Genomic DNA, 24,488 nt, shown 5'->3' on the forward strand with positions numbered 1-24,488 from the left:
ACAGACATTTATGCATGTAAAATATCGTTTTGTAGATCTGAATGTAATGCGTTTTTTTAAGCAAGTATTAACTAAATATAAAATATGACAAACGGTCGCATCCAGTTGCTCTATCGTATTTCGGTCAGATTTCCTATTTAGTCATTTCTTAGCCATTTATATTTTGCATGTATATGTTCTTAATCTGCGTCTTGAGACATAAAATCATTTCAGTCCAGTATTAGTTCATTCAGCTTCTTTTTACCTACATCGCAGCCTTGAGATAAATATGAATATGAATAAATGTGAAATTCCCAGCAGGCGTTTAAATAATATTCCATTCTTTCCAGGCTTATATTTCTAGCGATACCAAAAAAAGTCACAGTGTAGGTTCCTGTTCCCCTAACTTCTGAACACCCTGTAGTTGTGATATTGCAGGGAACGTGATTTTAACTACCACAGATTCTAATTTATCTGTTGGTTTGGTGGATAGAAGTTACACAAATTCACTATCTATCTATCTATCTATCTATCTATCTATCTATCTATCTATCTATCTATCTATCTATCTATCTATCTATCTATCTATCTAATTTCTATGCTTCTAGCACATTCCTGTTGTTATCATTGGCTGTTAGCCACACTGCTTCTAAGTTCTAGAAAAATAAATTACAGGACAGTACCTGCATCCTGTTTGCCCTACATACATTTTTGGTAGAACAGCTACATCTATACATCTATGGAATTATTATAAGTCTGCTAATGCCATTGCAGATGTGTAGGGGAAATGTATTTTAATTACAATGTTAGGTCGACCCAAAGCAGACATTACCCCTATAACTGGCAGTGGGTTTGTTATTTAGCAAAGGGGGGACAAAATTAGGTGTTTTAAGAACAGCAGAAAGAATCTAAGAAAACTGGACAAATGGACAGATAGAAATGTGTAAAAAGCAATCTGTAGCATTTGTGCTTTTTGCCAGTAGCTGAACATTATTGCGTTAAAGATGTCCGGGAAGGAAAGCACACGCGCTCGCATCACGGCCCACAGGAGCGACACAGAAGCCATCAGCAGTCCTTATGTTGGCTTTCTCTTTGAAGGCTTTCGGTAGGCATGAATCCGCCATTCTTCGCAGTGCCCAGGCACATGTGCATGGTTTCTGTGCTTTGCATTAGCAGAGCCCCCTGGGTGTCTTTCATTAATTACGATGCCCCCTTAGCCCCCCGACCGAGGGGGCTCAGCTGCCGGAACTGCTGTAATGTCACAATTAGAATGCGAGGGTCTGTCTGCGGTTTAACGGCAGGACTGGAGTGCATCCTGAGATCTGTCAGCACTCAGCCTAATGTGTCCTAATGCCATTATAACATAAACGTGCTATAACTACATGTCATGTAATCTATGCTCGTGACATGTGGTCTGTCATGACAAATGCAGAATGTTGTATTAATGCCTCATGCAAACCTTTGTTCTCCTAATATGACGACGGCAGTACAATAAAACACAAGATTACATGTGATCAAAGTGTTTGTTTTGCCATTCCCATATTTCAAGGTGGGAAAGCTCTACCAGTCTGAGGACAGGCCCCGTAGCAGAGGAGGTGGGGGGGCATACGCCACGCCCCAGGCCCATCACAGCAGGGGGACCGCTGCAAAATTTACTAAGGGATCTCCCACAAATTTTACTGAGGAGACCCCATCCTTAACCAGCCCCATCCCCCACCTCCCTCACCCCTGAGCAGACCAGAGGGCCACCAGGACCACAGTTCTGACTGGGAGGGTCTGAGCCTATCCCCCCTGGGTTCATGGGATGATTCACCCCAGTGTACCGTCCAGACATCATATATGTATTTAGACAGCCCACACTCTTCCCACCTCTCCAAAAAATCCTTGTTCAAAGCTAAACTTTGTGCGTCTCATTGTAATCAGGGACACCAGTTCTGTAGCTGTTCCTTCATGTGCCACCACTGACTAGGACTTGGGCTAAGTGACATGATTTAATTTTCACTGAAAGGCTATTGGACTGCCTACCAGTAAAATTTTCTGAGCAGGGAGGCTGGGGAGAGAAAAGAATATATCAATTTTTTAATAGAATATTCAGAAAATTATCTAATTCCCCACAGTTTGAGAACCACAGACCTGTACAATATTCCTGGGATTATGTTTTATTATTTACCAGATTCTCTGTTAAAGTACGGAACGTGGCAGATGGATAATCCATGATGCAGCTCTCAGGAAACAGGTTTTTTTTTAAAAAAAAAATCAAACACAAATGGAAAACCAGAAAACAAAGGAACCACAAGGGGTGAAAATAAAGCAGGTAGAAACCAAAACACTATAACTGAGGCGAGCGATTCAATAAGTAGCCTATTCACAGATCACATGGCAAATGAGAGACAGGTGTGTGCAGTTAAACACTGACTAGGAGCATTGAACTGTTGAGGGCAATTAACAAATACCAAAAGGTTCAAACACCAGGGAAGAGTGGAAACTCGGGTAGAGAACATCGCTACAAACAGGGCAAACAAGGAACTGTACAGAAAATACGACACAGCTATGCATTCATCCATTGTCCTATTCAGGGTCATGGGGGGTCCAAAGCCTATCCCAGAGGCTATGGGTGCCATAGTAGGGTGCAAAGCAGGGAATAACCCGCCGTGGGGTGCCAACCCATTGCAGGGCATCAGGAATAAACCAAAATCATAAATATTAACTAAACATAGTTGAGACTAGCCACTGACTTTGAGCCCACAACAAAAGGGAAACCTAGAAGGGACAACCACCCGTTCAGCCACGCAGCAGCCTACTTTATGCAGTGCAGCAGGTTTTATACAGGAATAAGAGCATGATGTTTTTTTCCAATATTGGGCAAGACTTCTTGACAGCATGCTTGTAATACATTATACATACTATAATAAAATATAATAAGAGCTCCCAGTGCATGAAGCTCACTGCTTATGGCTGGCACGAAAGCTCCCAGTGCATAAAGCTCAGTACTTCTGACAAGCATGAAAGCTCCCAGTGCATATAGCTCACTGATTCTGACTGGCATGAAAGCTCCCAGTACATAAAGCTCACTGCTTCTGGCTGGCATGAAAGCTCCCAGTGCATATAGCTCACTGCTTCTGACAAGCACGAAAGCTCCCAGTGCATATAGCTCACTGCTTCTGACAAGCATGAAAGCTCCCAGTGCATATAGCTCACTGATTCTGACTGGCATGAAAGCTCCCAGTGCATAAAGCTCACTGCTTCTGGCTGGCATGAAAGCTCCCAGTGCATATAGCTCACTGCTTCTGACAAGCACGAAAGCTCCCAGTGCATATAGCTCACTGCTTCTGACTGGCACGAAAGCTCCCAGTGCATATAGCTCACTGCTTCTGACTGGCACGAAAGCTCCCAGTGCATATAGCTCACTGCTTCTGACAAGCACGAAAGCTCCCATTGCATATAGCTCACTGCTTCTGACAAGCATGAAAGCTCCCAGTGCATATAGCTCACTACTTCTGACTGGCATGAAAGCTCCCAGTGCATAAAGCTCACTGCTTCTGGCTCTCATAAAAGCTCCCAGTGCATATAGCTCACTGCTTCTGACTGGCATGAAAGCTCCCAATGCATAAAGCTCACTGCTTCTGGCTCTCATAAAAGCTCCCACTGCCTAATCAGTGACATATATATATATATAATGAAGGACTAGAAACTGAAAAATGAAAATGTCATTTACCATTGGGCTTTCGGAACATAGATAATACACTTTATTTTATTTATTTATTTTATTATTTAACTTGTGGAACCTTTATTATTTTTTAAAATGTTGTTCATATTATTAATTAGTGTCAAATTGAAGAATGGATACTGAATTTTGTTTAATCAAAATGCTTTTCTGGACAGGAAAATCTCTTTCCAGAGAATCTTGACTGCTTTGAAATATTTATAAAGATAACAGTGTATATTTTCTAACAAAAAGCATTTAACGGTTCTGTCCTTGTTAAATATTCTTCATTAATATTCATTAAGATTCCATTAATTATCACATTGTGTCTATGCAAATAAACTCATACATTAACATGGAAATTATAATTGAGGAAACACTACAATTTATATAATTAATCTTAAAAAAATGTACAGGACTGCTTATATTTACTCTATATTTAAAAAAATAAATTTCCTCTGTATGTATATGAATAAAATGTAAACATGAGCCTGTCCAATGTTCATTTCATAACAAAATCTTCCCGGATTTTCCCTTGATTGGTGAGCAGTCCCTCAGGCTGCAAGCCTCCCTGCTAACACAGTTTGCGATGATGAAAGTGCCAGTTTGCAGGGATGAAGAAAGGAGGGACAAGCGAAGAGGAGGAGGAGGAGGAGGAGGAGGCACCGGGGTGCGAACAGGCAGTGTCACAAACGCAGGAGCAAAGGAGAGCTTTGTGGTCAGTTACTACTGGATGGACCTGTGTTGCTGGGCTGTGCTGAACAGTAGGGGGCGATAGGGAATGGACCTCAGCAGCATGCATGGCTCTTCTGGACGTGGGGATTACAAATCAGGTGCTGGTCACTGACTTTGACAACAAGATGGAGCACGGAGAACCACAGGCCGTCTTCACGGAAGTAAGTGTACCATTTTACAGGTGAAACAGGGGCTACGTTTTCATTCGTTTAAAGAGCAATTCTATAGATTTACGTCTGTCCTTGAGCGTACTGCTGTAAGCCAAGCAAAAGAAATTTTCTCAGGCTTCATGTTCCGTGTTCATTTTTGGTGAAATATCCCTATTGGTGAATACGATACAAAGCACAGGAAAGCATTTTGCTTAAAGAAAATAAAAGAGTGAAACAATGGCATTCTTAATTCCTGAAAACAGAATTTGACTGTTAACATATATTAGAGATTCTTGTCAAGTAACCATGTAGTTTATTTTCAGGCAATAGGTGAATGAGTTTCTTCAGTGTATTTAGGTATGAGGATTATTACTGGGTTACACCTTAATATTACATGCAATATTTATGCACTATTTTCTTCAATTCAGACAGTTTAAATATTTCCTAAACTGAGCTTTTAGATCTTTGACTAGTAATATAAAAAAAACAAATAATAAAAATGACAAAAAAACAAAATGACAATTGAGCAGTGAAATGTTACATCAGTAGCATGTATGTCAATGCTGCTTTTAAAAACCGACCAAGGTAACAAGTTTCAACACCTACCTCTCCAGTGAGGTTGGTGTTCCAGTTGAACCTAGATGGTTCCATTCTGCCATCATGAGTACCACGTATCTCCTAAGACTTTTGTAAAGAATCTATCAGATACATTGTGGCAACTCATATGGCCAACAGGCTGTACATTTTTAATATATTACTAATGCATCATATTTAAGACAATGAGAATGTCAGGTGCAGGCTACCTAGATATGGCCTTTGAGTTGAGCTTAAACTATTTAGAATTGCCTTGACCATCAGCGATCTCACACTGGTAGCTGGGTTCCTTCCGTAAGTCCACATAACCTTCACTGTAATCTTATTTAATAAAGACTGGACATTTCTGAGCGAAGGGCAATGCTTCTGACAAAGAATCGCCATAATTGCTCACATTTAGGCTTCTTGTAAAACAAAACTGTGAAAGACATCAACCCACATTCAATCACGTGAAATAATTTAGGATTAGAAATGTGTGATGTACTGTGCTTTAGCCAGTAACCCTGAACTGGTTATCGTAGATAGAAGACAAATGGTTGGAAATCACTCAAATAGATTCATTAAAGTAGAGTAAATGTAAACATTTTAAACTAGTCTTCCGTTTTTCTTACTATGTATGGGTCATCTAGCCATCTACCAAAGTTAATGTAGTCCAGCCTAGTCTATAATTTTAATCTGAAGTGCCCTTTTGAGAGCAAGTTTCATTGCTAAATTCAAAGCCTACTTAGAAAAATGTCAAGTGACACGCTTCCTGTGGATGCTGATAAGTACTGGTCCACAAGTCTGCTGGTTTCTGTTCCTACGCTTTCCTCAGTCTGTCTGCACAGGTCATTTTCTTCTTGCAGTCCAAAAACATACAGTTGAAGCGTGCTAGCCTCTCTGCCTCATCACACGGGGTGATTGTGGGTGTATGTGCTAGCCTCTCTGCCTCGTCACAGGGGGTGATTGTGGGTGTATGTGCTAGCCTCTCTGCCTCGTCACACGGGGTGATTGTGGGTGTATGTGCTAGCCTCTCTGCCTCGTCACAGGGGGTGATTGTGGGTGTATGTGCTAGCCTCTCTGCCTCGTCACAGGGGGTGATTGTGGGTGTATGTGCTAGCCTCTCTGCCTCGTCACAGGGGGTGATTGTGGGTGTACGTGCTAGCCTCTCTGCCTCGTTACAGGGGGTGATTGTGGGTGTACGTGCTAGCCTCTCTGCCTCGTCACAGGGGGTGATTGTGGGTGTACGTGCTAGCCTCTCTGCCTCGTCACAGGGGGTGATTGTGGGTGTACGTGCTAGCCTCTCTGCCTCGTCACAGGGTGTGATTGTGGGTGTACGTGCTAGCCTCTCTGCCTCATCACAGGGGGTGATTGTGGGTGTACGTGCTAGCCTCTCTGCCTCGTCACAGGGTGTGATTGTGGGTGTATGTGCTAGCCTCTCTGCCTCGTCACAGGGGGTGATTGTAGGTGTACGTCCTAGCCTCTCTGCCTCATCACAGGGTGTGATTGTGGGTGTGCGTGCTAGCCTCTCTGCCTCATCACAGGGGGTGATTGTGGGTGTACGTCCTAGCCTCTCTGCCTCGTCACAGGGGGTGATTGTGGGTGTACGTGCTAGCCTCTCTGCCTTGTCACAGGGGGTGATTGTGGGTGTACGTACTAGCTATATCTCCTTCCATCCATCCATCCATATTCCAAACCGCTTATCCTACTGGGTCGCGGGGGGTCCGGAGCCTATCCCGGAAGCAATGGGCACGAGGCAGGGAACAACCCAGGATGGGGGGCCAGCCCATCGCAGGGCACACTCACACACCATTCACTCACACATGCACACCTATGGGCAATTTAGCAGGTCCAATTAGCCTCAGCATGTTTTTGGACTGTGGGGATATATATATATATATATATATATATATACACACACTCAGTAAGGATTCAGTAATTGTATTAGGAAACCCAATTTGCTTAAAATAGATTTCCTAGTAATGCACACACACACACACACACATACACACACACACACACACGTGTAAACGAATTCCACAATAGTGGAAAAAATGCACGCGTGTCATTGCAAACATGACTGCGATTACCCTTCACTGACCTCCCTTAAAAGCTGTGGTTTAGCTCTGCGCTACACATTCAGTCCCGCATCTGAAAGATGCCATTAGCCTTAAAACTGCTGATATGCTTTGTTTTGTATGTCTTTCTCCTTTTTGTTATCCCCACTGAACTGCACGCTCCGTAAACACTGATGGGATGACTTTGCAAAGTATTGCAGTCCTGCACTTTTTTCCCTCACTGGGCGCTGTAGTTAGTGCGGATTTGCGAAGACGTGAAATGGGTGGAAATTTGACGGGACAGAGGAACTAGACGCAGGTAGGGCGAATAGGGCAGCTTTGTGGATCGCTGTTATTATCACGCGAATTAAATGCTTCATATTGCCTTTCAGGCTACAGACGACAAATTCCTTATAAAGGCTGTAGAAGGTTTTAGAAAATTCTGACTAAACGTTTTGTAAAACTCGTTTACAGGGAATAGACTTAATAAAGTTTATTAATATTACCTGTTTAAACAAAAAGGAGTAATTATAGATACACGAGATCACGCGTCGTTACCATAACCAATAAAAGTTGTTAATAAACAAAAAGGACATGGGCAATGACATTATTTCTCTAAAATCCGTAAACATTCGTTCGATCGAAACTGTTTCAAACACTATTCCTTACAATGTAAGGAAAATACAGCAAAATACTGTGGAATAACTACAATTAATAACCGACGGGTACCGAATATAGTTATGATTAAATTCTTCATAAGTGAACTGGAAAAACTTCGTATAAAAAGTTAAACATGAGCTATCTGTAATGGGAGCGGGTAGGATATAATTCTTAAAGGATCCAGAAACGATTTATTTCTGACTAATTCATTCCTTTTATTGACTGATATCTTTGGTGATTAAAAAAATAAATAAATAAGCGACATCTATTATGGTAAAGCGAGATGTTACTTCGGACATTGTAGAGTCACATAGAAAGCTGAAGATAAAATGGTTTAGTCACTGTTATATTGTCTTTTTATACATGTGTTTGAACTCCGACAAGGCATGCAAATGTAATTAATCGTAACACTTAATGAGGTTCTAACCCTCATGTCATTTAAAAAGCGTATTTAGGTGTGACGCGGGATTGAAAGAGGATTTCAGCAGCACTGTTCAATGCATCTGTTTAAGCTCCCGCCTTGCATTTTAAAACTGACAGTCACCTTACCATCATGTAGCTGAAATAATAAGATATATAACTGGACAAATAACTGGATGTAAGAAACCTATCATCCCCGCCCCCCCACCACGTACCTGGAATTTAGTGTAATTCTATCGATTATACGAAATTTATAAATAAATGTGACCTTCTTTTATTTTAATCTGTGTGTGACTGAGAGGCTTCAATGAAACCGTAGATTATTTATGATAGAATGTAAGCATGGGCGTAAATAACAAATGTTAGGGGGTTGTAATTCCCTCAAAAAATCAAAACCAGCCAATAGAATGCTCCCCCCCCCCCAAATTATCACGAAATGGATGGAGAAACCCCCCCCCACACACACACACACACACACACGAATGTTCAACCCAAAGTAATGCCCTTGAATGTAAGGTTAGGTCTGGCGTATAAATACTCATATTGCCACGTGAGTCAGGTGTGATTCCCTCACCTGAGCCCTGTACCCTCAGACTACAGGAGATAAACCAGCAGTACCACAGTGCTAGAAGCTCCACCTCATTACGCTGTTCACTTAACACTAGAATATAATATGTTATAGGAGGCCTGTTACCTGAAATTATACACTGAAGGTACCTCAAGGGGCAACAAAAGCTTCCAGATATTTGCAAACGTACACAAAGGCACCTAATAGACTTTTTAGATAATGACCTTTTGCTCCTATTTCCTTTTCAGCTCAGGTGTCACACTAACATCAGCAGCTGTGGCTCTGAATTAAAATGCTAATGGCCGAGCCTGAAGAAGCCAGCGCTCGTAGTGGGACTCGCAGAGAGCAAGGTGTCCAAATGAAGGAAAAGAGTACCTGAGGACATCATACAGGTCATGTGAGTCCTTACAGATAAGAGCGGCATTATTAAACCCTAGATGTCCTTCTTTCTGGATTGCTTTGTCCAACTCATTTTCTATCAAGTGATGGGCTGTAGGCTAATTAAGAGATTGATTAACTGATAAACAAAGCAGAGGTATAAATAATTCAATAATGTGAACACCGCTTAGATGAGAAACCCTGTTTAGCTATAGGACTGGGGTTTTTCATAGCGGCAAGATGTAGCGGCAGCTACCGGACATGCTACCTGCCATTCAGGGCATGCAAGCCCAAGAAATGATCAGCATGGAAGCGTGGCCATCGTCTCTCATTCAGATTCACGAGAATAACACTGAGAAACTGAACGCTTCCTCGAGCTTCAATACAACTGGTTTGGCAAAGACTTCCGACACGTACCAGTTCTACATCATCAGCCTGTTCCTCTCTTGCCTGTACACCATCTTCCTCTTTCCCATCGGCTTCATCGGTAATATACTTATCCTAGTGGTTAACCTAAATCACCGGGACAAAATGACCATCCCAGACCTGTACTTCGTAAATCTGGCCGTGGCCGACCTCATCCTAGTGGCAGACTCCCTGATCGAGGTCTTCAACCTGAATGAGAAGTACTACGACATTGCTATCCTCTGCACCTTTATGTCCCTCTTCCTTCAGGTCAACATGTACAGCAGCATCTTCTTCCTGACATGGATGAGCTTTGACCGCTATGTGGCCCTGGCTAGCACCATGAGCCGCTGCCCTCTAAGGACAATGCAGCACGCTAAGGTCAGCTGTAGCCTCATCTGGATGGCTTCCCTTCTAGCCACACTGCTGCCCTTCACCATAGTGCAGACTCAGCACACGGGAGAGGTGCACTTTTGCTTTGCGAACGTCTTTGAGATCCAGTGGCTTGAAGTGACCATCGGATTCCTGGTACCCTTCTCCATCATTGGGCTGTGCTATTCCCTGATCGTGCGCATCCTCATGCGGGCACAGAAGCACCGAGGTCTCTGGCCTCGCAGACAGAAGGCCCTGCGCATGATTGTAGTCGTCGTCCTCGTCTTCTTCATCTGCTGGCTCCCTGAGAATGTGTTCATCAGCATCCAGCTGTTGCAGGGCACCGCCGACCCCCTGCGTCGTAGTGCTGTCACCCTCTGGCATGACTATCCCCTCACCGGCCACGTCGTCAACCTGGCTGCCTTCTCCAACAGTTGCCTCAACCCCATCATCTACAGCTTCCTGGGGGAGACCTTCCGAGACAAACTGCGGCTCTTCATAAAACAGAAGGCCAGCTGGTCCATGTTCTACCGCTTCTGCCAGCACACTCTGGATTTACGCATTCCTGTTAGAAGCGAGGTCTCGGAGGTTTAGCGGGACGCTGTGGAGCTAAGGCAAGAGAGCGCCGCATGAAGCCGGCAAGATCCTTTTTAGAGCATCAAAGTCCGACACTTGTGAATGATCCAAACTACGCTTTTCTCAGTTTTTATAAGACATGTATATGAATTAATAGGACAAGCCAAGAACCATGAATTGGGTTTGATTTTCAGGAACTGGGTTTATACAGCAAAAGGGGGTTTTGAGGGAAAAAAACAGGAACAAAGGAACAAAATAGAACAGAAATCGAAGGACTTGTAGTTTCATTTTACCAATGCAATCATACTGCACTGTGTAGGTAAGCAAAAGCAATTTACTGCAATGAAAACTTTGATAACAAGTTCTAATTTCCACTCAAAGTTAGAGGTTTTTTATTATCATTATTTTTATTTGTCCTGCTTATCAGTATGCAGCAAATATCTTTTGTTCTGAAGACAATAAACAGCTTTGGTAATAAATTGTTCTTTGAAAGGGTTATTGCTGATCTTCTACTATTTACTCAAACTTTGTCTCTACTGGCAGGATATAAATGTGAGTAAATGGGATCCCTGTCAGATACAAATGGGAGCCCAATACAGTTTTCATATGTCTTACATTGACTGTTATGTAACAAAAAATGCTTTAACTGCAACACAACATAGACCAAGAAGTACAAAGTTCTTCAACATATAAATGAGCGGTTTAAAAAAGAATGTATATCAATACATGGTACTTTAAATGACAACACACATACCGTAATTGCCCAGGACCCTGAAAATAGTCACGCACAATAATAATAATAATAATAATGTGTATTCAGCACAATGATAATAACAATAGCTTGTTTATTATTTATTTATTGTTATTTTCATATTTAATTTTTTTTCTATTGAACATTGATCCCAATTAAGTGTTTAATTTTAATTTTAATCTATTTATTATAGAAGAAATAAATGTGGTCATTTGCAAGTATAACCTTCATAAATACTGTCATAAGTAACCTGTACTATGACGAAATGTAGCTGTACTCGGTTACCCAAAGCATACTGATGCTTTTATCATGGAAAAACATAAAGATACACGTCAGTAGAAGCATGTAGATTATTTTTCCCAGAATGCATTAGTCACAATGTAAGTAACCATTGGCATGACTGGTTGTGGGACAGAGACCTCATGAGGAGGACGAAGGTGCAGGGGAGCAGGATTTAAATGACTCGCCTTTTAAATGGAGGAAAAACAACACAGAATGAGTATGAAGATCCTCTACAAACACACCAAATCTATCATAGCAAAAATGCACAAAACTTACATTAACACAGAAAACAAGTGAAATTAATATGTGTGCCTCTTTATGTCAACAGCATGACCTGTTTGTCTCTAGATACAGTTAGTTTGCTACCTGGCCTTAAATATGAATGTAGTATTTAAATGTTTTTCCAAAGATGAATAAAAACAAATTTCATGATTTATTGAATTTTATATTCTCAGATGTTTCAATAAGGCACTTTTCAGCGTTGTCGTGTTTGCAGAATGCGCTGCTTCTGCTTGAAAACCATTTGATAAGAACAAATTATTTTTTATCTTTTTTTTCCCAAGTCAGGCTTAGCAAATAACACTGACGACGGCATATTTGAAAGCAGCCTGACCAATAGGCAGACAGTAGGCCGTTTGACAGACAAACTGGATTTGAATATGAATGCGAACAGCAATACGGCTGTTATTTATGCCTGTTCCATTCCTGCTGAATTACCGCATAATAAACGACAGACATGAAACAGTCTCTGAACCGTGCCGGTGGTTTGTTTTAACTTTTCGTTCGAGCAGAAATGAGATAGAAAATCTATGTTTTTATGATATGATTTTATTTTACAAGTTTGATCAATTTTGAAACTTAAAAGAATACATTGCTTTTTTGGTTTTGCAGCCTTCTAGTGCTTTAAAAAAACTGCAAAATGTTGTGAAATATTTACTTTCCCAGACGTTACCATATGATTTTCTATAATAGTGTCTTTACAGATAGCATTGTACATAGTGGATAAATATAATATAATATTATATTATATTATATTAAAGCTATACATAAAAATATGAACAAAGCTGGAGTCGCCTCTCCACATAGGTTGGGGTATCAAGTACATCACAAAGGTTTCTAGGTTAATGTTGAACAGCATTAACATTCCACCGACGCTAAGACATGCTTAGTATTAGGAGTGTTACAAAATAATGTTATTCGCTACTGAAAGCAGCATCTAGCTTTTCTGCGGCTGCATATTCTCTTTGCTTTGACATGTGTGTCTTTGGTTGTCACGGTTCCAGTAGGACTGTGTGTTTTTACTGTTTCAACTTTCTACATACGGACATACTTGGTTTTTCACTTTCTATTCAGGTGCAATATCCATCCAACCATTCATCCATCCATTCATCCATCCATCCTTCATCCAACCACTTCTTCTGCTCAGGGTCTTGGATGTCTTTTACTTTTACTTTATATTTTTTACTTCATACCAAGGGCGGCCAATCTTATCCGCAAAGGGCCTTTGTGTATGCAGGTTTTTGGGATTACCTTTAGGTCCAAACCCAATAAGTCCTCTAATTAGTGATCTAATTAGGGAGTTGCTGCAAAAACCCGCATAAACAGCAGCTCTTTCTGGCTAAGATTGACCACCCCTGCTTTACATAGACTCATTGAGCACCCAGAAGTAATGGTCCGGTTTGGATGTGACTTGGTACACGTGCAGACCAGCGATGGGTATGTAAATGACTGAATTTGCATGGAGCTGGCACAACACCTGTCCACACAGGGCACGTGTGTCTATGGACCGCCTGCATAATGTTGAGGTCCTCCCATGGCCAGCCACGTCCCCTGATCTTTCCCCAATCGAACGTGTGGGATCAGCTTGGACGTCAGACCCAGTACCAATCTGCAGGATCTTGAGGGCCAATTACAACAGCTGTGGGCCGACTTGCCACAGGAGAGGATACAACGGCTGTATGACTCCCTTCCGCACTGTATCGCCTCACGTATCCAGGCCTGGGGGGGGGGGGGGGCATGGGACCAGCAGTGTGCCCATACTGCCAACTCTGTTGTTTGTTTGGTCTAATATTATAATCATTATCATACAGTCACATGACCTTTCACTTCATTTTTCATTACATTTTCACAATTCTGTCTGGATGCTTTACTTTTTTTGTCACTGAGAGTATTTATTACACTTTCATTTCTATAAATAACTTTCAAATGTCCATCTATTTTCCAAAAGCACAGTGTTCAGATGAACCTGCTACTTATCCCAGGCACAGAGCACCTGGCAGGAGAAACTCTATGTAGGATGTCAGCCCATCACAGGGCACACACTCACAAACTTATGCTCAGAGGGAAATTTAGAGGCACAAAGTTACTTACACTACATGATTTTTTTTTATCAGCAAGGGGAAACTAATCGACATAATCCGCCATATTTCCATGATTATGTGAGCAGCAAGTTATCATCAGCCTGCGTCGAAGCACATGTATCAGCGTGTACTATGTGAGGGTAAGATTCAGTCCAGCATGCACCGTGTCTCCTAGAACCGTGTCTCCTAGAACCGTGGCTCCTGGAACCGTGGCTCCTAGAATAGACTTATGACTTCCCACAGAAGTGTGCTAGATGAATATTTATGGAACGCTGATGAATAGATTATGTGGATTTGGGGGGAAATGGCCAGCAGTGATCTCGGGGAGGGGGGGGGGTATTTTCTTTGTGGTCCCCCCTTAAATGGCAGTTTTCTTTTCCTGTGAGTTTGTTGTCTCTTGTCACTCCCATCTACCCAATCTATGTTGCCCTGGAAACAGAATTCCTGCAAATACAGATCCTGTCCACATGCGGCTCGATCTACTCTCGCAGGCAGAAACCTATAGTATCGTATTACTAAAACTCAATTTGCATTTAGTGACACTTTTCATGCTTTGAACTCTGCTACATTGTTAACGTTTGATCTGATTTACCAGTCAATGTTCCCAATACAGAATTTACACAAGAAAGACAATTTTCTGCATGCATATACAAATACACATTTGCAGGCTGAAACATTATTTGCATGGAGAGTACAGTAACTATGGACTGTATCCTGACGGTTATGCTATCAGATATAGTCCTATTTCATTTAGATCGGTCCGGTACTGGGCACTATTACCCAGATAATTATCACTTATCTGTGGTAAGTGGCTGTCACATGTACCAGCCAGCCTAGCTAACAGAGAGAAAGACTGGATTTTTGGCTCTGGGCCTGTGATCTTTTCTGGGGGGAAAGCATGTGAGCTGGACTTTTTCGAAGGAGATGAAAGCTCAAGAATAGAAAGGAAAAAGCCCCCATTGTTTCTGGAGAACAGCCTGGGAGGTAAGACCCATGAACGTGCTGGGTGTTGAGGCTTGTTTTCTGTTGTTTTTATTATTATTTTCTGTTTGCTGCCCCCTCTCCACAGCATGCTAAGGTAAAGCTGGGTGTGGAGATGCTGGGGGGGGGGGGGGGGGGCTCGATATGGTGATGTCAGAACCTTTGTGTCTGACTGCGGAGCAGAAATTTGATGCCTGAGAGACCAACACCTGCCTTTCTTGGCAAATTGTTAGTTTAAGTCCAAAAAGTACAAATGACACTAAATCCCTATAGCCTGAGAGATTCCTGTCAGATTACCGAGAAGCCTTTTGATCGCAGTGTATGGTTTGAGCATGCATGCTGAATGTTTAAATGGAGAGAAAGATAGGCTGATGGACCATTTCTCCATTCTTGTGTGGAACTGATGTGTACAACATCTGTGAATTTTTATACCTTGAAATGACATAGTATATTACCAAACGAAAAACTGATTGAATGAATGCCAAATTTTAACATAATTTAGTATAATTTTTATTATGATACCACTGAGTCCAGCAACTATTGTTTCATACACTGTATAGTATCTAGGAAATATATATTTTGGATGTTTCAAGATTCATTTCACTGGACCAGCATTTATGTTCAAAATACATGTTATCCTGTTTTTTTTTATCAAATTATTTTGATAATTTATTCTCACAATACCCCCCACAACCCTGTATTGTGTGGCTGGAGAAGACTGGATAGATTTTCGCAATAAGTAAGAATTCCATAGACAATTGGGACAAACCTCTAATGGCTCTGATGATAATGCATGTTTGCAATGTCAGGTTATTTCACTAAAGTATTGAGTGTCTTTACTTAATCTTATAATGGGGAAGTCTGTAATCCTATCAAAGCAACAAAATAAATTATTCCACAAGCAGAATTCTCAGTATACACACAGCAGACATTGGCTTGCGTCGGACCCTCGAGAGAAAGGAATGAGTGACAGACCCCAATGACTGTATGCAGTCATTCCAGTTAGTTCTGGTTTCCTAATGTACTTAGATACACAGCAGACAGACAGTGAGGAACTAGAATTACTTCATGTCTGATTAAACTTACCTGACACTTTGACTGGAACACATTGGCAGTCACTCAGCTATCCGGCCTCCATAAGTGAAATGTCAGAAGTCTGAAATAGGTCAGTAATGGAGTCACGATAAGACACATTTGCAAGATTATCATGCTTTATATCAGGCTTTATACCATGCTTTATACCAGGCTTTATGCCAGGCTTTATACCATGCTTACTATCATGCTTTATACCAGGCTTCATAGCATGCTTACTATCATGCCTTATACCAGGCTTTATATCATGCTTTATACCATGCTTTATGCCATGCTTTATATCATGCTTTATACCAGGTTATATAGCATGCTTACTATCATGCTTTATACCAGGCTTTATAGCATGCTTACTACCATGCTTTATACCATGCTTACTATAATGCTTTACACCATGATTTATACCAGTCTTTGTACCAGGCTTTATACCAGGCTTTATAGCATGCTTACTATCATGCTTTATACCATGCTTTATATCATGCTTTATACCAGGCTTTATACCATGCTTACTATCATGCTTTATACTATGCTTTATACCAGGCTTTATACCAGGCTTTATACTTGCACACCCATTAAGCCTCCTGTTCCATCCATCCATCCATTTTCCAAACCGCTTATCCTACTGGGTCGCGGGGGGTCCGGAGCCTATCCGGGAAGCAATGGGCACGAGGCAGGGAACAACCCAGGATGGGGGACCAGCCCATCACAGGGCACACTCATACACCATTCACACACACGCATGCATACCTACGGGCAATTTAGCAAGTCCAATTAGCCTCAGCATGTTTTTGGACTGTGGGGGGAAACCGGAGTACCCAGAGGAAACCCCACGACGACATGGGGAGAACATGCAAACTCCATATGTAACCCAGGCGGAGACTCGAACCCGGGTCCCAGAGGTGTGAGGCAACAGTGCTAACCACTGCACCACCATGCCGCCCAAGCTATGTTTCACTGTAGCAAAATTAGCATTTTTCTGCCGTACAGAATGACACATACTTTAAGGAGGCTGGGATGTCATGGCTGCTCCGGCCTATTGCCTATTGCCAGCATGCTGTCAGTTTCCAGCAGACACAGATACTGCACCCCCCAGGCACGCAAGTACTCTAGCAGAGTACACTGGGGAGCAGCAACCTGCAAACAAAGCAAAGCAGCCGAGCAGCGGGTGCTTTGTTCCATGTTATTCCAGATACAAGATAAAACAGTCTCATTTTCTCCTGTATCAGCAAACTTATGTCAGGGATGACATGTGAGAAGTGTGTTATCCTTCACATCATCTCACCTTCATCCAGCTGACCTTCTGTCTTTATTTTCAAAATGCAGCACCAGCAAAACAAAAAAAAAATGAAATTTCATGTGAGAGCAAGAAATAAACATTTAAATCCAAGGAGTGTACAACAGGTTAAAAGGTTTTACTGAAACATCAAATAAGTCTAGGCGCATTATGCAATATATTAGTCAGAACATATATACATACACAGACACACAGACAGACAGACACACACACACATATATATATATATATATATATGTGTGTGTGTGTGTGTGTGTGTGTGTGTGTGTGTGTGTGTGTGTGTGTGTGTGTGTGTGTGTGTGTGTGAAATAAAAAGCAGTTTTTATATGTCATGATTCGTTTACATGTTGGACTAGCTCTTGGACTACAGTTGAATGGTTTATAGTTTCTGAAATATTGTTAAATGGTCGAGAACATAACCATAAAATGTGACATCACATAGCGTTGGTGCTGGTGACATGAAGATAAAGTGTGTAGAGGCTCTTAAAAACAACTGCATTTTAAAAGCACCAGTATTAGTGGATCATCGAGATACTTGCATGAACATCACAAAATTTACTCGATTCAAAGTGTTGAATCTCCCTGAATGTATATATGCGACATATGATTAAGGATCAAAGAACAGGGTTAGGCAGCTGCCCTAGAGCAGATTAAGAGGCCCATCACAGGGGCCTAGTTGTGATGTCATTATGGTAGGCATGGGATTAGAACCCACAACCTTCACAGACACAGCATCCTCACCCAGAGCCACACACCATCACCATGAATTCAGGCAGTTGCTTTCTTTGCTAAAACGATGACTGGTGACTGGTCTGTGTTGAGGGGAGGACAATTCAGCGGTTGCCTCTGGAGTGGATTAAAATGTGCGCTGGGTGACCGTAGGGCGAGACATGGTCAGCATGCGGTGAAGCTCTGATCACTATTTGTGGAAAAAGCAGCAGGGCGCAGGAGAGGTGCGGCCTGGGAACGATGCAAGAGGGAAAACCGTCGACTGTTATTCCAGCTGAGGCATCCCAGCCTGGGAAATAAGTATTGTACAAAAAACAGGAAAAATGAGGAAACTGGGGACAATGTCAGCTCTGCTCTAGATCTTGTACATGCTGATTTATTTTTTGTATTAGCTGTTCATAAGATCCAGACATGAACTCCACCATTCTGCAGAGATAATGACATTCATTTCTCCCTTGAAGATACATGGACGGTATCTTTCACCAATGACGTTTATTGCAGGATCCAAGAGATGCAGTGCTCTCCCTGGGGATAGCTCGGCAAAGAACTGGACTGCATGCGACTCGGGATATAAAGATGTGGCGACAAGTGACAGCGCGTTGAGGACCGATGGCCGAAAGGAGCTACAAGTAGCTACTGTGAGTAGATGAGGAGTGTAGCATGTGCAGCTAGGACCGGGAGGGTGTCAAAGGTGGGCGTGGCCAACGGCACAGTGGAGTGCATTTCATGTAGATGTTGGTGAGATTAATACGCAGAGACAGAGACATGCAACCAGAAGAACCTGCTATCTGAGAGGCCCAGATGATGCTGCTGAACTGTGAGAATGAGAATGACAATCACTCACAAACTGGTATTCTGGGTATTGGATGTCCAGGGTTATCATTAAAGCACAAAAAGCACCAGTGGCCTTAACATATACTGTATGTACAACAAGGCTGGTTGAACATTTACATTTTACTTTACCAAGCATACCAAGCTTTTTTTTCCCACATGAAATCACAGGGTATTTTATGAAATTCAGTGGTACAGAAGGCATCGCACATGCATCCATTATTCTCTAGGGTTTCAAGTTCAGCAAAGGGTTCTTGAAATCAAGGTAAATCACAGGCTTTCAACGCCCAGGGCTTCTCATAATGGCCCAATTAATAGCCAAGGTAGTAAAGCATTTTCTCACAGCTAATCTTCTGAAAGACGGGGTTGAATGGCTGGAAAATTTGCCAGAATGTTGTAGAGCATCTTTCAAACCAAAAACATGTCCACAGATAGTAGAACAGGGTTAAAAACTCTTCGTCGCTAATGCTTGCAAACACTGTATGACTGTGCATTCTCACGTTTTACAGTCCCTGTGTCGAAGGATCTCAAATGTGACATTCGCTTGCTCCCTGTCTCAGGTTGCTCAGTCTCTCTAGACTACTTTGCTCCATCTTGGATGTTGTAACCATAGCAACTGAATCAACTCTAAGAACTGCAGCTTCTGTCAGCTGACACATTCACTGCCCAAAACAAGGTTTAATTTTGGTGACCAATATGTATGACAGACATACAAAATGTCATTTGTATATGTGACGAAGGTTGTTATTCTAGAACATATCCTGACTGTCAGCTTCAATACCCTGATAATAGGTGCATATATCCTGAATCACTGCCATGTCACTGGAGTAAGCAGTGGTCTGATTCACTGCCTCCTTTAGAAGAGTAATTAAAAAGATTGAAAGAAATAGCAGAGGTAGGAATACAGACAAAGAACAGAAAGTCAGTTGTATTATTCAATAGCCTATGATTGCATTTGTAAATTTAAATGCTGGGCTGAAGAAGATCTGTGGACGGGTGCTACAGGTGACTGGGAAGGCGTGCGAGTCAAGGCTGCAGAGATTCCTCATATGGTAAACATTCATCTGCCTTTCACCTACAATGGAGATGAAGAGAAAGTCAGAGATGTGATGACTGCTATATAATCTTTATGCTGCAAAGATGGACAGAGGTGACCTTTGGAATTGGCGAGTTCCCTTTGAAGGAACAGACAGAGATCAGTATCGAAGGCAACAGATAAACACAGACTGGACTGAAAGATCGGAGGACTCCTCTTATTTGATCAGGAAGAACGGGGCAATGTCCAGCCTGTCTCCATCCAAAGCGAGACCATGCCTGCTTCCCGCACTCAATTGACTGGAACTCAATTGTTAATTTTACAGTAAATGTTTCGGGTTCTTTTTTTTTCATTTATTGCATTTCTGCCCTGAGTCACTCTGCCTGTGTGACACCAGTATCTGTTTTGTATTGTACTTGCTATTTACTTTGTATGCTAGAGATTCTGCTCTGTTGTGTCCTCATTGTCCCACACACAGCATCTTCTCCATTGTATCCCTCATGAAGCTATATGCAGCATATTTATAAGAAAATATTTAACATCGCAACTTAATTGCTTGAAAACACGCAGTATGACAAACAGGAAAACAGGAGATAGTAATTTAAACAAGCCGCATGGTTCTGTTACAGATGTAAGCATATGAACATGTTACCAAAATGGTTGTTTTTAAAGCTCTAATCGGACTACTAGTAGTTATCGATAGTGAAACACCTTGTTAATCAGATATGCAAAACAAGTCATCAGTGATTTAAAACAATAAGCGCACAGCACCTAAAAAGGCCGCACAACGGAATTACAAGGAAACGTTTATTGTGATGGCATCAAGTACCAGGAATCGTCATGCTAATTGTTCAAGTTTTGTCTGAGTCAATAAAAACGAATTAAGAATGAAATACGTCAAACATCAATATCACATACGCATTTTTTGTTGCAGAATTACTACATGATAAACAGTACAGCAATCAGCAGTGCTGAATCAGAATGGTCCTTTCGATAGATGTGAGGATTCCTCACAAGCGACTTTAATTTCGCTCATTGTGACAAAGTAGTAAGCATAGTGGAACGAAAATGTAAATGCTCTAGCGATAAACAATTAATGACAGTTTTGTGAAAATCTGTGTCTCCTTTCACAATTGATTTTGCTATGGTGGAGAGCTTTCTGCTGGCAATTGGGTTTGTAAGGCATACAAAGGGGGTAACATCTGCTTCGATTTTCTACTTTTAAGAAGAACCACCGCAGTTCCGCACAATACCGCTAGGGGGTTGCCGTTTCATGAGACATTTATTCTTGTTTTCGGGCAATCCTGCTTACCTAGTGATGCCATCTAGCGAGGAAGAACATAATTACATTCTACAAGTATTCTTTGGTTTAGTGCTTCTAATATGATGTAATATAGCGCTTATAGTCAGGGGCGGCTTTCTTGATTTTGTAAAAACATCACAAATGTATTAGCTTCATAAAAGTCAAACAAAAACTTTCTACCCATTCAGTTCTTTTCCTGCCATTTTGCTATTAATAGTAGGCTAATAGTATCCATTAGTATCCCAAATGTTTGGTGTTTTATCACAAAGATATTACTAATTAAAATTCCCCCAATGAGACTGCTTGTCAGTAAATTTAACTCAGAACAACTCTTTCAGAACTATAATTTGGATTAATGTTTTGCCTAAAACTAATGGTTGTTTCTAATGTGATATAGATTACTTTATAAACAAAAGGAATAATGATTATTATTGTATACAGTGTAAACCGTTTACTCATACCTGCTGTGCTGATGACGCGTTACGGATTATCATGGTAAGACGAACCTGACACGTTACACGTACCGATAAGAAGATAAAATCCCGAGCTTACAATGTCATTAAAAACAATTACTTGGTGACTGTACCATACACCCCCCAACCCAAGGAAATGAAGACACAAGGCACTGCTAGTTCACATGAAGAAATTCTAGAGAATCGCAAGGTGAGGTAGTAGAAAGTTTATTTACAACCCAATAACCACAATACAAAGACAGATGTTACATGTTTTCTAATTGGCTGCCTAATCCCCAAAGCATACAAGCTACTTACAATTTGCCATAATGAGCCAGAGGTATAACAATTTACAATATAAATCTTAAAAACCTGAGAATGCATTGGAGGAATGTTTTACATTAAAAAAACCCTGCTACTATTCCAAAATGCAAACCATTGATTGCTAACATGATACAAAACAGTCTAAATACGGAGGTGACTGTAAATGTAGAGAACATTTTTACAAAGTAAGAACATAGTGGAAGCCCCACCCAGAGTTAGGCGCGCTCTCCCCGGATTCGACGGGCCAGTTGGATGTCCTTGGGCATGATAGTGACTCTCTTGGCGTGGATGGCACACAAGTTAGTGTCCTCGAATAAGCCAACCAGGTACGCTTCACTGGCTTCCTGTAACAAAAACCAGACATAGTGATTCAAGCCAGCTGCCATTCATCATCTGCCAAGCTAGACTGGGCTGAGATCTAAGGCTCATTCCAGTTCTGAACTTACCCCAGTTAACCCCTGAAAACTACACATACTTTTCACTGTCCTCATATAGGAAAATAGGTGGGAGCTGAGGCAGGTAAAAGCAGTCAAAATGTTTACTCGCAGAGGAATCAAGTAGACAAATTTTAGTTCAGAGTCTTTCGTGTTGTCGTGCTGGGAGATGACTGCGTGTGATGGAAATACCGTTGCTCAAAATGTCCACTTCAGAAAGGACAGGATCAAGTACGGAAAGCTAAAGTTAAGCTGTGAGCAGAGTCACAGTCGTTCACAGCCTACTGTGACTTTCACTTAACCACTATTTCACTGAATGACCTGGTTGCTGGAACAGAACTTGGCCAGTAAATAAGTGGTTGAGACCCGAGATCATCCACAGACCAGTCTGCCCCAACAAACAGCTGAGGCCCTTAATATAGAAATTACAACCAAGACTGCCAAGCTTCAAAAGTCAATCTGATTAATGCACCAGACACAAACTCCCACCTGCAGAGCACCGATGGCTGCGCCCTGGAATCTGAGATCAGTCTTGAAGTCCTGGGCGATTTCCCTAACCAGCCGCTGGAAAGGCAGTTTTCGGATCAGCAACTCGGTGGACTTCTGGTAGCGGCGAATCTCTCTGAGCGCCACGGTGCCTGGCCTTTAGGGAAATACGGAGAGCATTAGTCACAGAGGAGAACTCAATGGCATGGAGAAGGGCCGCCTGAGGCGCGTCTACCTGTATCGGTGCGGCTTCTTCACGCCGCCGGTAGAGGGCGCGCTCTTCCTCGCCGCTTTGGTGGCCAGCTGCTTCCTGGGCGCTTTCCCGCCTGTGGACTTTCGGGCAGTCTGCTTCGTACGAGCCATGGCGACTTTCCTCTGAAAGACGAAGTGTGCTTTCTCAACAAACCGGCTATTATCATAAAATCCAACCAAATTTAACCACGAAGGGATTCACAACACCAAGTCTGAAAGGGACCCCCCCCCCCCATTCAGTTTCCATACAAAGGCCGCCATTAATTGAAGTATAGTAATCGTCGCTGACCCAATATCTATTAAAACTGTAATAAACCCACAAGAAAAGAAAATGACAAAGCACTCGTTACTTCATTGCTCAACAAATCGACTGGTCTCCTGTAGGTTAAGGCGTACTATACAAGATTACTGTCACATAAACACAGGCTCAAAATGGCGGTATCAAATTAATAACCCGCCTCTGATCTCTGCCTGTGAAACTAAAAGGAACAACTTCGTACTGGTAAAAAAAAAGGTCTGAACTCACATCGACAAGAGGAAATTGATTTTTAAAAACAAACGGGGTTTCATACAGATCTTCAAAGCGGTCAAACTAGCTGAATATTACCGCAGTAATGGCCAGGTGAACATTACTGATACCGACCAGGTTACTTGGGATCCAGCGACCAAAAGCTAACGGCTTAGTCCGGCTTCTCCTCCCCTAGCCCAGGTGTCACTGGACGCCGCCAAGCTGCTTAAAGCACTTATGTTATGTAGCATCCATCCGGGCGGCTTCATTAGCTCTCCAGCAACCTCATTTAACTGACAAATGTCGGGGTGCTGATTTTCCAGGTGGGTGATGGGTTTGGTTTGTTCAAATTCCCAGGCCGATCCTCCATTACGGGCCGAAGAGGGACCCATAGGGTCCCACTTTCGGTTTGGCCATCTAACATGGCGCCCTGAGGAAAGCCGGCCAGACAAACATGGCCATGCAAGACTGTAAGGAGCCCATCAAGGGTAGGAGAAAAGTCGATAAGCGGCCGCCCTGCTTCGGACACCCAGGAAAGAACATTTGGCTTACACACCTCACCACAGCAACTTAGCAGATATACTATATATCAACAACAAAAAACATACTTACACCAAATCAAGAATAACCAGTGTCCTTTAAAAATGTGTTTTATATAAAAAAAAAAAAAAATCAGGAAGGGACCACAAAATGAACAATATATATATATAATTCTTTTTTTTAGCAGTATTCACCGAAGTATCGCCCCGTAACTGAATATTTGTCTTGGTAGTGACGCCCTTCTCAGCCAAGCCCCGCCCC

The 24,488-nt window shown here is 42.0% G+C and overlaps 2 protein-coding genes across 3 annotated transcripts; one reads left to right on the forward strand and one right to left on the reverse strand.

The window, feature by feature from the left end:
* Positions 1 to 4,398: 4,398 nt before the first annotated feature.
* Positions 4,399 to 11,054, forward strand: gper1 (G protein-coupled estrogen receptor 1). Of its 2 annotated transcripts, none has more exons than XM_048990995.1 (2): positions 4,399 to 4,578; positions 9,093 to 11,054. In XM_048990995.1, the coding sequence occupies exon 2, from the start codon at positions 9,484 to 9,486 to the stop codon at positions 10,591 to 10,593; it is 1,110 nt and encodes a 369-aa protein (XP_048846952.1). In that variant the 5' UTR covers positions 4,399 to 4,578; positions 9,093 to 9,483; the 3' UTR covers positions 10,594 to 11,054. The 2 variants fall into 2 exon arrangements, with proteins under 2 accessions (XP_048846952.1, XP_048846953.1); XM_048990996.1 differs by lacking the exon at positions 4,399 to 4,578 and adding an exon at positions 7,378 to 7,515.
* Positions 11,055 to 21,895: 10,841 nt separating this feature from the next.
* LOC125717751 (histone H3.3A-like) lies at positions 21,896 to 24,470 on the reverse strand. Its single transcript, XM_048991002.1, has 4 exons — positions 24,300 to 24,470; positions 23,163 to 23,302; positions 22,931 to 23,084; positions 21,896 to 22,351 (listed from the first exon to the last, which is right to left on the reverse strand). The coding sequence occupies exons 2-4, from the start codon at positions 23,288 to 23,290 to the stop codon at positions 22,223 to 22,225; spliced, it is 411 nt and encodes a 136-aa protein (XP_048846959.1). The 5' UTR covers positions 23,291 to 23,302; positions 24,300 to 24,470; the 3' UTR covers positions 21,896 to 22,222.
* Between the last annotated feature and the right edge of the window lie 18 nt (positions 24,471 to 24,488).

Source organism: Brienomyrus brachyistius, chromosome 22, assembly GCF_023856365.1.
Source record: "Brienomyrus brachyistius isolate T26 chromosome 22, BBRACH_0.4, whole genome shotgun sequence".
NCBI lineage: Eukaryota > Metazoa > Chordata > Actinopteri > Osteoglossiformes > Mormyridae > Brienomyrus > Brienomyrus brachyistius.

Excerpts from the sequence above, each read along its gene's own strand:
- gper1 (XM_048990995.1), top strand. The coding sequence starts at position 9,484 with ATGCTACCTGCCATTCAGGGCATGCAAGCCCAAGAAATGATCAGCATG.
- LOC125717751 (XM_048991002.1), bottom strand. The coding sequence starts at position 23,290 with ATGGCTCGTACGAAGCAGACTGCCCGAAAGTCCACAGGCGGGAAAGCG. Across the intron at positions 23,085-23,162 it reads AAGAAGCCGCACCGATACAG|GCCAGGCACCGTGGCGCTCA; the intron begins GTAGACGCGCCT and ends ATTTCCCTAAAG. Across the intron at positions 22,352-22,930 it reads CAGCCATCGGTGCTCTGCAG|GAAGCCAGTGAAGCGTACCT; the intron begins GTGGGAGTTTGT and ends TTTTTGTTACAG.